A 13,422-nucleotide genomic window follows, 5' to 3' on the forward strand; every position below is an offset into this window, starting at 1 on the left:
CTAGGCCCGAACGTCAGCCTTCCTGCTCCTCTGATGCTGCTTGGCCTGCTGTGTTCATCCAGCTCTACACCTTGTTATCTCTGTTTCTCAAAAACTTTGCTTTCATTTCAGTTCTGCTGTCTTTTGCAGGTTGAATTGTGACTTGCCTTTTTTGTATCACATGAGATCAGTGTATACTTAAATTAGCTGTGTAAGCAGCAGTTCCAATGAATAGCTCTCTGGCCTCTTTCAGTGTTTTTAATTCTGGGCTGGTCTCCCTGCATGAATGAAGATGTAATTTAAATGTTGTTGACGCTGTTTGTTGGAAGAGCTTGCCAGAAGGAACGAAACAGTAGCTGGGAACAGACAGTGTGCCTCCAGGCTTGAGACTGGTCTGGCTCCACAATTTGTAAACATAACCCTTGGCCCGATCAAGCAGGCATGCAATTCATCTGATCAACAGGCAGGAAGTCCTGGATTTTTTTAGTGTGTAAATTGAGCTATTTATGCTTGAAAGCAGCCTTTCTAGGTTCTACGGAACTTGTTTAAAGAGGCGAAAATGACTAGAGGCGGCAGGGTGGTAAACATGTACAGGTGAGAGCTATTAATTCACAATGTGTTGAATACCACAACAAATGATACCCTACCCAATTTTTTTTGTTATTGTATTGAAATCAGGTGTGAACTTTGAAGAAATTAGTTAGTTGATGTTTCCTTACATACCCCCAAAGAATTCTGAACTGAGACTGATGCTTGTACCAGCTAATCACTTTTCAGTTAAACTATCGGTATAGAATGCCTGCAGATTAGATTGTGCAGGATATATTTTTAAAACTTAGGGGGATCAAATTACTTTCTATTCACAAGATGAGCCAAAATGCATTAACTATTTCTCATTTACATCCATGGGAAAGAGAAGACAACTTTGCATTTACATAGTGCATTTCATTACCACAGGATGTCCTGAAATTCTTTACAGCTAATAAAGTACTCTTGAAGTGTGGCCATTTTAGTAATGCAGGAATCATTTGCACAGCTCGTTCTTCCCACCAAAATACCACAAATAGCACTGTGATAATGATCAGGTAACTTGCTTACTAATACTAGGGTGATGAATATTAGTCTGGACACTGTAGAGAATTCCATTGCTCATCTTTCTTCCTTTTACATTGATGACTCCTCCATTAATTTGTTGTTGAGGTGGTTCACCTGGCAGAAAAAACATGGGATTATTTGTTTTTGTCAGGTGGATATCAACAATACGGAGCCTGCAAGAGTGTGCCCTGTGTTGGTATTGATATTAAATTATTGCAGGCATGTGAATGAAGATTCCTTTTGAATATTTTTGTTCCAGTTTTCTCCTTATCTCTCCTGTATGTACCATCTCATGTACATTGCCCCATCCTCACCTCAGGTGCTGCCATTTATCAAGCTTGCAGCCCACTGACAGTCTTCCATACATTTTCCTCTATGTGATCATTTGTTATGCACGAAATTTGGAACACAAGCTACTGGACCATTGGGATACAACAGTATAATGTGAGTACAGCGGTGTGTAGCTGGTGGGGGCAGTCTCATTGGCACTGTTACAGCAGTGTAATAGTTTCAATACTCATTGATGTAGTAATGTCAGTTAATATTGTGGTGCAGTTCTGATGGAAGTAGGTCTATCACTGCCATAAGGGTTGTTCGCCGAGGAATTCTAATAAAGCTTATTGATATCCTTGTCCTGCACCAAGGCATGGAAGATTGTGATCAACTTTGTCTAACTTTTTTCCCTATCTCTGCTTTACCTTCAAAGTGCATTTAATTCTTATCTGGTCAAAATCAGCACAGATTCTCAATGAAACTTGTGATCTTGTTCGTAACTATGATTTGATGATATACTTGGGAGCTTGGGACATCCGGTTCTCCATACTTAAAACCACCAGTTGTGGTTGAGCATGAACAATCTAAAACAAGGTTGAAGTGAGCTCAATTAAAACTCAGCAGAAAAGTGGAAAACTATCAAAGTATTTGAAAAAAGGAATGGCAGATGGTACCAGCCATAATATCATGCCGCATTTAGAGAATTGCGATGAAAGGTTTAGCTTGGCCAGTTTATATATGCTGACAACTTAGAATCAGTAGTTAGTTTTATGAAGAGTGTTGCGTATGTCATTGTGTTAGGTGGCCATCATTTTATCAACAAGACAAAGATCATTCCCAAGCGCTGAAATCATAGTCTGAACTATATGCAGTTACTGCAATCACCCATACTCCCATGACCAGGTTGAATAGCCATATAAAAGAGATTTATTGAGCATAAAAGTGTACCTTGCTTTTTACTGCCTCCCCATTTTATATGTCTTTTTTTTAATCAATTTACTTTGCTTCTCCCTTCACTATGTCAAAGCACTTAGCCTTGTCGGGTATGGTTTCCAATATTGTACCTCATACCCCTGTAAGTGCTCATTCTTTGTGTATGAACCAATTTCATCCCTGTTGGCAGGCTGTTCAGTCATTATGGTATCATGGTTTTGCACTTTCAAAAATAAACTTTCTTGCAGTGCTTACAGTGTAATGAACAGAAACAATGACCGTCAATTTTTTTATTCTTCCCTCCCTTTCCTAAGGCATGGTGGAGTAATTATAATGCTTCTATAGTCTGAAGAACTGTCAACCAACTCAGTACAAATTAAGACCCATTCTATTTAATGCCAAACTAGCTAAGTTGGTTGCAATATGCATTTGCCTGTTCTTTTTTATATAGATGAGTGGATTCCCTTAAACATTTAGCTAGCTCGAAAAAGAATTAATCTTTGACTATCTGAAGATAGTCACGTGAAGGTAGGATGCAGAATTCTACCAAACTGTTGTAAAGAGCAAAAGTTCATAATGCTGTAAGACACATTTAGGGCTAATGTCAGAAAATTGGTCTTTGCATTGTGATGAACCAGGAATCATTGTTATTCATAGGTCATATATCAGTTTTGGTTTGTCCCATATACCGTCCTCATTTGCCTTCAATTTATTAATTTAGCGAAACTGTGGGTGACTCACAGGTGAAATCAGAGGAAAATTGTTGGTGGTTCTATCAGCGAATATTGAAGATTACCTGTCCTTCTGTACATGCATCTATAAAAGTCAGTTGAATATAGAAAGTTGATCAGGAGTTGACTTTAAACAAATCGTTGCTAATGATAATTATCACCTTGTATAGCACAAGTTCTTGCAAGGTTTTGTGGAGCACTTGAGCATTGATTCAAATACAAAATATCATTGATATTCTGCCATGTCTCCAGTTGTCACTGAGTATATTTTCCTACCACCACATATAGTATTCAATCAAGATCATGAAGTAGATTAATAGTCTCACCTTTCTTATTCTAATCATATTCAGTTTCTTGTTTAAATCAAGTTGATCAGCAGTCAAGCAAAGTATTCTGCCACTCAGCCGTTATGTACCTCCATTGAGAGCCTTCAAAGCAGCCTGACCATAAAATACCAGGTTACATGATCCTAATAAAAACTGAAAGAACTGCGGATGCTGTAAATCAGGAGCAAATACAAAGTTGCTGGAAAAGCTCAGCAGGTCTGGCAACATCTGTGAAGGAAGAAAACAGAGTTAATTTTTCAGGTCCGGTGACCCTTCCTCAGAAAATGATCCTAATGTTTGATATAAGGGCTATTCTGGGAATTTTACAATACCTTTGATGTAATCCTGGTCACACATCTAAATTCAGAATTCACTCGTGGCCTTGGCTTAGTGGTAACTCTCTCATCTCTGAGTCAGGACATCATGGGTTCCAGTCCCACACCACAGACTTGCATGCATAATCTAGGATGGTACTTCAATGCACCAATGAGGCAGTGCTGCAGCGTCAAAGAAGCTCTTTTTTGGATGAAACCTTGAGGTAGTCATTCAGGTGATCTTTAAAGATCCTACTCAATTTGAAGTAGAGCAGGAGAATTCTCCCAGAGTCCCAGTCAATATTTATCCCTCAGTCAACACTAAAAAAGAGGTGTCTGTGGGACCTTGCTGTGTGCATATTGGTTTCCATCTTATGAAACAAATCATTCTTGGCAATGTTGGCATCTCTGGAATTTATTGGCTGTTCCTAATTGCTCTTGAGAAGATGCTGATGAGGTGTTGCCTTGGATGTCTGCAGTTTAGATGGTGTAAATGCTCTCACAGTGCTATTATTTGAGGTGTTCCAGGATTTTGACCAACAACAATGAAGGAATAGTGTGAAATTTGGAGGGGAACTTGCTGATTGTGACATCTCCTTAGTGCCTTTAAATTGTCCTTCCAAATATTAGAGGCTGTGGGGTTGGGAAGTGCTGCTGAAGAAACCTGGGTAGATTGATGCAGTATATCCTGTAGATTTACTGGAGGAAGTGAATGTTTATGTCAGTTGACATGCTGACAAACAAGTGCTTTGTCTAGGATAGTGTTGAACTTCTTGAAGTGGAATTTGCTATAATCCCAGAGGACCATGGGCTGTTCTCATTAGAATGGGAGAGGGGGACACAGAGAGAGAGAGAGAGAGAGAGCTGATTATGAGTTTAACCTGAGGGTTACCTTGCCTGACACAAAGGGTGAGGTTGAGAAGGTGGGGCTTTCATGTTGACCTCAGACAGTATAGGAACTAAAACTGTGCTGTTGGCATCAATCTGCATTACAAACTAGCTATCCAGCTAACTGAACTGCTGCTTGATGGCTGTTGTTGCTCCAGCAACCCAGACAAATGGACAGTATTCCATTATCCCCCTGTTTTGGGCCTTGTAGATATTGGAGTGTATTTGTGGAGTCAAAATTGAATCAGGAAGACGATGGCCTAGTGGTACTATCGCTGGACTGTTAATCCAGAGACTCAGATAACATTCTGGGGACCCGGGTTTGAACTCTGCCACGGCAGATGGTGGAATTTGAATTCAATAAAATATCTGGAATTAATAATCTAATGATGACCATGAATCCATTGTCAATTGTCAGGAAAAACCCACCTGCTTCACTAATGTCCTTTAGGGAAGGAAACTGCCATCCTTACCTGATCTTACTCCAGACCCACAGCAATGTGGTTAACTTTCAACTGCCTTCGGGCAATAAATGCTGTCTAGTCAGCGACGCCCTCATCCCATTAATGAATAAAGAATTTAATTTAGATTGCTCAACCTCTAACATGTCTTAGTGCCATGGTACTTATGTGCTGATTCAGTTCAGATTCTTGTCAACGATGATTCCAGAATTATTAACGATTATATACTGGCTGATGGTCATGTGAATGAATAGCATAGGAAAGTAGTTAGATTCTTGTTGTTCATTCTGTGACATTTTTGTGGCATACCTGTTGCTTGCCATTGATAAGCTCAAACTTGAATGTTGTCCAAACATATTATCTGAGGAGTTGTTAGTGCAGTAGTACACTGCCATCATCACTTGTACAGAGGGCTACTAAGAAAGCAGTTAAAGTAGTTGGTGCAAGGACAGTGATCTGAAGAATTCTTGCAACATCTTCCTTTGTGCCAACTCTGACTCCAGCATGTAGAGAATTTTTCCACTGATTTCGATTGGCTTTGGCTTCACAAGAGGCTGTTTAGTGCCACATTCAGTCACATTGTGTCTTGTTGGTAAAGATAGTCAGTCTCACGTTATCTCTGGAAACCAGCTTGTGTCCATGTTTGGACCAAGGCACTAATGAGACCTGGAACCAAATTGTGCTATGTGATCAGGTCATTTGTAAGCTGACTTTCTAGCATTCTTCTGTACTCCCTACCATCACTTTGCTGATAATTGAAAATAGACTAACTGGACAGTATTTTATCATTTTGGTAATTGTGTGACTATCTCATTTAAGTTTAGCTGTGGTTGTGAGTCATTTAAAATCAGTAGTTCTACTGCATCTAGTTTTGGTTAGAAAGGAGAATCTATTTTTAAATTCCCAAATCCAAGTTTTCTACTGACCTCTCTCAAATCTGTCACTTTTCAGGATACAATTCTATTAGCAGCTGAGTAAGACTGCTGATCATAATACTGATTCTATATATTCAATAGAATTCCATGGAATCCCTACAGTGTGGAAACAGGCCTTTCAGCCCAACAAGTCCACACCAACCCTCAGAGCATCCCACCCAGACCCATCCCACTAATCTACACATCCCTGAACACCAGGGCAATTTAGCATGGCCAATCCACCCTAACCTGCACATCTTTGGACTGTGGGAGGAAACCGGAGGAAACCCACGCAGACACTGGGAGAATGTGCAAACTCCACACAGACAGTGGCCTGAGGGTGGAATCGAACCCGGGTCCCTGGTGCTGTGAGGCAGCAGTGCTAACCACTGAGCCACCATGCCGCCCTGTAATCCCTGGCAACTTACTAAAATGTAGGAAATGTCACAACTGCTATATTCCACATATAAGACAATTGTCAAGGATAAGCTTCGTTTGCTGTTTAGGTCAGTTCAATTGCCACATGTTTACTAAGGCCCAAACCAAGAGCAGTTAGCCAAGTTCAACCCAGTGGTCCAGCCATTATCTACTGCTCTTTGTAGCTTTGTTGCTGTGTAGCCATTAACCAAACCATCAGGAGTGCTTACTTGTTCGGAATCATTAGGATCAACAGCTGCCATTTCCGCCATCTCCAGCAGAATGCCACCACCAGACGTGTTCCCCTACACTCCCTTGTCAGCCTTCTGCAGGGACTGTTCCCTCTGGGACACCCTTGCCCATTCCTCCTCCACTCCCAACATTTCCCTTCACCCCCATGCAATTGTAGAAGGTGTAACTCCTGCCTGTTTACTTCCTCCATCCTCACTATGCTCAGTCCCAGACATACCTTTCAGGTGAAACAGCGATTTACCTGCTCTTCACCAATCTAGTCTTCTGTATTCGCTGCTTACAATTTGGTGCCCTTTATACTGGGAGGATGAAGCGCAGACTGGATGATCGCTTTGCTGAACTGATCCTGAGCTTCTGGTTGCCTGCCATTTCAACATGTCACTGTGTTCCCTGGCCAACATCTCTGTTTCGGGCTTGCTACAGTGCTCCAGCAAAGCTCAGCACAAGCTGGAAGAACAACAACTCATTTTCCTTTTCTGAACCCGACAGCTTTTTTGGACTCGATATCAAGTTTAACAATTTTTGGACTTAAGCACCTTCTTCCACGGTCCTTAGCCCAATCTCCATACACCAGGCCTTGTCATTATATGGGTTGCTAACACAAACAGCCCATTAGCAGCCACTAATGGTCCCCATTAGCAGCTATTTCTATCCAAATAATAATTCAATGCCCTCTTGAATGCCTCAGTTGAATTTACCTCACCAAATTTCTAGGCAGTGCATTCTATAAACAAACTACTTGCTGTATGAAAAATATTTTCCCCTATCGCCTTGAAAGAAGAGTCATACTGAATTTGAAGCATTTTTGTCTCCACAGAGGCTGCCAGATCTGCTGAGTTTCTCCAGCATGTTCTGTTTATATTTCAGATTCCCAGCATCTGCATTATTTTCCTTTTGTCAATAGGAGGTGATGCACCTCGCTTGAGGAGACAAAACATCAGTTGGAGTTCATATAAATCAATTGAATTGAGACAGTTACCCCCAGGACCTCAAAGCTATTGATCATCTCATCTTGCTCCATCTTTCAGATTTCAGTGGTAGCAGCCATCACCCTTATTGAAAAGGTTGTCCCTTCAAACTCCAGTCCAGAGAATTGAGGGTAGTAACTAATTTTTTACTTGCCTTCTTATGAATCTACAGATTCCAGGTGATTAAAGTCACTGACAAGTAAAAAATGTAAAACAGCACTGATCAAGGATCCCGAGTTTAGTTCCTGTCATGTGATGCAGCATTACATTAAGTTGCTTTGATTTAATGCAATTCTTTTCATGTATGTTGTTACCACCGATATACTTTACATCCACAATGTGAAATGCTCAATTTTGTTTTGGGTCTATAGTGCTCAGTCATGAGGTGGCCAGCAGTTGCATGCCCTGCTGCTCTCACAAACTCATTCACTACAAAGTGCACCTCAAAGTGCCTAGTCAGAATGGCTCAGCATCAACCAGAGAATTTTTTGATACTGGTTTTAACTATCTCATTGAACACTTAGAATAGCTTATAGATTCTGTTTTTCTATACCTTTGGTATGTTTAATGTGAACATTCAAGCTGTGTAATACAGGATGAAATCCTGGTGGGTGAAGATTTATTATAATTAATAAGTCAAACACAAGCCAGTTTGGTTCATTTAGTAGCCCCTTAGTTGGTATGCTGCAGTGGCTGAAGAACACAAGTTGAAGATCTTTGGAAACTTATCCCATTGCCTATTTCTGTAGTTCAATGGGAATACAGGGCGGCATGGTGGCTCAGTGGTTAGCACTGCTGCCTCACAGCGCCAGGGACCTGGGTTCGATTCTAGCCAGTTTGCACATTCTCCCTGTGTCTTCGTGGGCACTCTCCAGGTGCTCTGGTTTCTTCCCACAGTCCAAAGATGTGCAAGGTAGGTGGATCGGCTGTGCTAAAGTGCCCAGGGATGTTTAGGTTAGGTGGGTTAGACATAGGAAATCAGGGTAGAGGAATGGGTGGGATGCTTTTTGGAGGGGCGGTGTGGACTTGTTGGGCCGAATGGCCTGTTTCCACACTGTAGGGATTCTATGGATTCTATGATTCAAAGGACCTAGGGCATGATCCAGACGAGGGCAGGCAACTTTCATGTTTCCTGGACAATATTCCTGTCTCAGTCAATAGTACCAAAAACAATTCATCTCTTTACTGCTGTTAGTGGGCACTAATGTGAAAACGTCTGCTGTGCTAACTACTGTAACAACAGAGCTCAGTGCAGTTCATGATGTATGAAGTATTTTGGGATGTTTGAGGGTTATTAATAAGGTGTTGTACAAATGCAATTCTTTCTTTCATATTGATACATTTATTGTATGTTGTAAATTGATAGCAATAAAATGACTGATGTGCATTACAATACTGGAATTTATCTTTCTGTGTTCTAGGTACTTGGAGACCGCACTACAAGGAGGAGACAATTGTAATCGCATTAGCATCAGTGTCAGTTGTAGCTGTTCTGATTGCAGCTTTCTTCTTTGGGTATAGAATGCTTGCAGGTGAGTGCCGACAAATGATATGCCTTCATAGTTTAAAGATGGTTCAAAGTTCTCTCGTTCTCACTCCTTTTCTCTGTCTGTCCCTTTTGAGCTCTCTCCCTTTTGCACTCTCTCTCTGTCAACTCTCTCGTAGTCTGTCTCGTATTCTCATACTCTGTCTCACGCCCTCACTTTCTCGCGTATTCTTTCTCTCTTGCACTCCCTCACTCTCTGCCTTGCCCTCCAATCCATGCAACATCCTAGTAACCACTTTTGCACCCTCTCCTAAGCCTCCACATCCTTCCTAAACATGGCGACCAGAACTGCACACTACTCCAAATGTGGCTTAACCAAAGTTTTATATAGCTGCAACACGACTTGTCTACTTTTACAGTCAGTGCCCCGACCAATGAAGGCAAGCATGCCATACACTTTCTTTACCACATTATTCACTTAGCGTGTGACTAAGGATAGGAGTTTGGGCAGGTACAGTACTTGAGAGGGGAGAAGTGCAAGGAGATGTGAGAATAGGAGAGAGGTGTCTACGGGAGAAAAAGAGAAAAAAAGTAGAAAGAAAGGAGAAAAAGAAAATAAAAATAGCCAAGCTACATATGTTTGGTTGCATAGCAATTATTAGGATATGTTAAAACCAATGCTAATTACACATTTATAAAGGAAATCTTCGGTGTTTGAATCAATGATGTGATGAAAATTCATGTTTACCGAATCTATTTACCGAATTTCTATATGAGCCATGATGCGATTGAGATTTGTTTGTTATAGTTTCCAAAGGAATACAGACAATAAATAGCATAAAATGGTTAAAAGTAATTTTTTTCTCTGGAAAGCTTTCTCTTGTTTTGTAATCTGAAAGGTATTCATACCTTTGTCTGATACTGGTCAATGGAGATAGACCACCTTCTGATCTTCAATTGGCTATTCTTCATGTACTGTCTAGATAGTGAGACCCACTCAATTGTGAGAACAATACAGCCAATCCTAATCCTCTGCTTATTTGACATATGCACATGCAGAACTCCATAGAGGATGATCAGGATTGTATACATTGCCAATCCAGGAACCAGTGATTAGTGATCAGGAACACTAGATGATGATCAGAAGTAAGAATCTGCATGCTCAGTAGTCACTGGTTCGGGGGCCAGGGGTCTGTATCTGCCCGTGTGATAGTTACAAAGGCCAGAATTGGATGATCTCAAAATTAACTAATTCGAACCATATAAAATAAACAAAGCGACTTTAAAGTTCACACATAAAATAAGTTTTCCTTTAATCTGAGTTCTAATACCTCCCGAAAATGCCAGCAGTTATGTTTATTTCAGATTTATATGTAATTTTCACTTGTTGTCTAGATCAACATTCAGAAGCCACCAGTTTTCAATTGTGCTGTTACACCTGGTTTTAGTGTTCCTAGGCAAAGGAGTACAAGAAAATCAGCAAAGGCCTCCACTCCTGCTTGCTTTAAAGTGCATAGGTTGTGATGCCATCCACAATCAAACAAGAATGATCACTTGGCCTGGGTTAGCAGATAATGTTTCATGTAAGCACATGGCAGCATATCAACCTGAAAGTTCCCTTACAGGCCACACACGAGCTGACCCTTTTAAATTACTGCCTGTGCATTGCCATGCATTCAAATAAATTATTTGTGTAGTCAAAAAGAACAAATTATGGGCAATGTTGATGACCAGTGTTCATGTAACTAGAAGCTGATTCTCCAGGAGTTGTAGCGAAGGAAAATAATCATTTTGTGGATGATCAAGATCTTTGTGGGACGCTTAGTGCCTGGGATTACTCTAAAAAAACGTTGATAATGACAAGTTGAATTTTGTTTTGGTAAACTCACTGTTCGTCTTGTTTTGCTTAATTAGCTTCTATGTTCTAAAATTGAAAGATAGTGTAAATGTTTTGGGCCCTTTTGTTCTAACACCGTAGTGCAGTTTGAATGCAAGTGTCCTTGCAAACCTTCCAAGCAAAGAGCATGGTAACAGAATCTCCTGTACATCAAAACCTCCTCCATTCCTTCATGACACAGAATCTCCCAAATGTTGTTTTATGAACCATGTGCTGTGAGATAAAGACACAACAGATTCATTGAATGTTGACCGACCTTTCCTCTCATTTAGATCATAAGACCATAAGAAATAAGTACAGGGGTAGAACTAACCATTCAGCCCATTGAGCCTGCTCCACCATTCTTTAGGATCATGGCTGATCTGATACTCCGATTTTCCACTTTCCTGCAATTTCCCCAAACCCTTGATTTCCCCAATTAATCAAAAATCTAACTATCTCAGCATTTAAAATACACAAGGACTCTGCCCCCACTGCTCTCTGTGGCAAGGAGTTGCAAAGACCCTCAACCCTCTGAGAGAAGAAATTGCTCCTGTTCTCAATCTTAAATTGGTGCCCCTTTATTCTGAGATTATGGCGTCTGGTCCTAGATTCTTCCATGAGGGAAAACATCATCTCAGCATTTACCCTGTCAAGCCCCTCAAGAAACCTCTATGTTCACCCTTCTACATTGTACTACAGCACAACAGATCACTATTATAGTGAAAAATACTTGTGTTTTCAAGACAGCAAGCGAAAGAGTGCTCACTATAGACTGCCACACAAGTCATTAATTAGTTATATCTGAAGTCTCAGTTAGTAAAAGTTGCATGGACCGGAATGAACCAGCAAAGACAGTTGTAAAATGATAATATCACTGGATAACAAATCTAGAAGTCCAGGCTAATGCTCACAGGTTCAAGTCCACCATGGCAGTTGATGGAATTTAGTTAGTATGTCCGCAACTGAGAGTTAATCTCAGTGATGGTGCCCATGGATATTATCACTGGTTATAGAGTCTCCGAATCAGAGAGTCATACAGTATGGAAACAGACCCTTTGGCATAACTTGTCTGCACCAAACAGAAATCCCAATCTGACCTAGTCCCGTGTGCCACCATTTGGCCCAGTTCTCTCTAAATCCTTCCTATTTATATACTCATCCAGATGCCTTTTAAATGTTATAATTGTACCCGCCTATTCTGCCTCTCCTCATAACTCAAACCTCCAATCCCAGCAACATCCTTGTAAAGCTTTTCTGCACCCTCTCAAATTTAACAATGTCCTTCCTATAGAAAGGCAACCAGAATTGTATGCAGTATTCTAAAAGTGGACTCACTAATGTCCTGTGCAGCTGCAACATGTCATCCCAACTCCAATATTCAGTGTTCTGACCAATGAAGGCAAGTGTGCCAAATGCCATCTTCACCACCCTGTCTATTTGTGACTCCACTTTCAAAGAACTATGCACCTGCACCCCTAGGTCTCTTTGTTCAGCAACACTTCCCAGGGGCCTACCATTAACCGTGTAAGTCCTTCCCTGGTTTGCCTTAGCAAAATGCAATACCTCACATTTATCTAAATTTAGCTCCATCTACCACTCATCGGCCCATTGGCCTATCTGATCAAGTTCCCGTTGTAATCTTCTTCATTGTCCACTACACCACCTATTTTGGTGTCATCTGCAAACTTAATAACTATACCTCCTATATTCTCATCCAAATCATTTATATAAATGACAAAAAACAGTGGATCCAGCACCGATCCTTATGGCATATCACTAGTCGCAGGCCTCCAGTTCGAAAAGCAGCCATGAACTGTCTCCTACCTTCAAGCTAATTTTGTATCCAATTAGCTAGCTCCCCCTGGATCCCATGTGATCTAACCTTACTAACCAATCTACCATGCGAAACCTTGTCGAATGCTTTGCTGAAGTCCATATAGACAATATCCACTGCTCTGCCTTTGTGTATCTTCTTTATCACCTCTTCAAAAGTTAGTGAGACATGATTTCCCATGTGCAGAGCCATGTTGACTATTCCTAATCAGTCCTTGTTTTTCCAAATGCATGTAAATCCTGTCCCTCAGAATCCCTTCCACCAAATTACCCACCACTGACTTAAGGCTCACCGGTCTGTAGTTTCTTGGCTTTTCCTTATAGCCTTTCTTAAATAATGGCACCACTTTAGTCAACCTTCAATCTTCAGACCCCTCACCCATGGCTGTTGATGAAACAAGTATCTCAGCAAGGGGTCCAGCAATGTCTTAGCATGTTTCCCACAAAGATCTGGGAAATCCATGATCAGATTTTCGGGATATATCTACTTTTTTATGTATTTTAAGACCTCTAGCACCTCCTCTTCTGTAATATGAACACTTTTCACAACATCACTATTTATTTCCATAAATTCCCTTGCTTCTGTGTCCTTATCCACAGTAAATACTGATGCAAAATATTTGTTTAGTATCTTCCCCCATCTCCTGTGATTCCACACATAAACAGCTATGTT

General features: G+C 40.8%; 1 protein-coding gene across 1 annotated transcript in view; it reads left to right on the forward strand.

Annotated features, from left to right (window-relative positions):
• Positions 1–13,422, forward strand: part of bmpr2b (bone morphogenetic protein receptor, type II b (serine/threonine kinase)) — a 297,603-nt gene that overhangs the window by 238,969 nt on the left and 45,212 nt on the right. The window contains exon 4 of the mRNA XM_048598830.1: positions 8,973–9,083. Coding sequence (XP_048454787.1) covers positions 8,973–9,083 — 111 coding nt within the window. The remainder of the gene's footprint in view (positions 1–8,972; positions 9,084–13,422) is intronic.

Source organism: Rhincodon typus, chromosome 7, assembly GCF_021869965.1.
Source record: "Rhincodon typus isolate 14 chromosome 7, sRhiTyp1.1, whole genome shotgun sequence".
NCBI lineage: Eukaryota > Metazoa > Chordata > Chondrichthyes > Orectolobiformes > Rhincodontidae > Rhincodon > Rhincodon typus.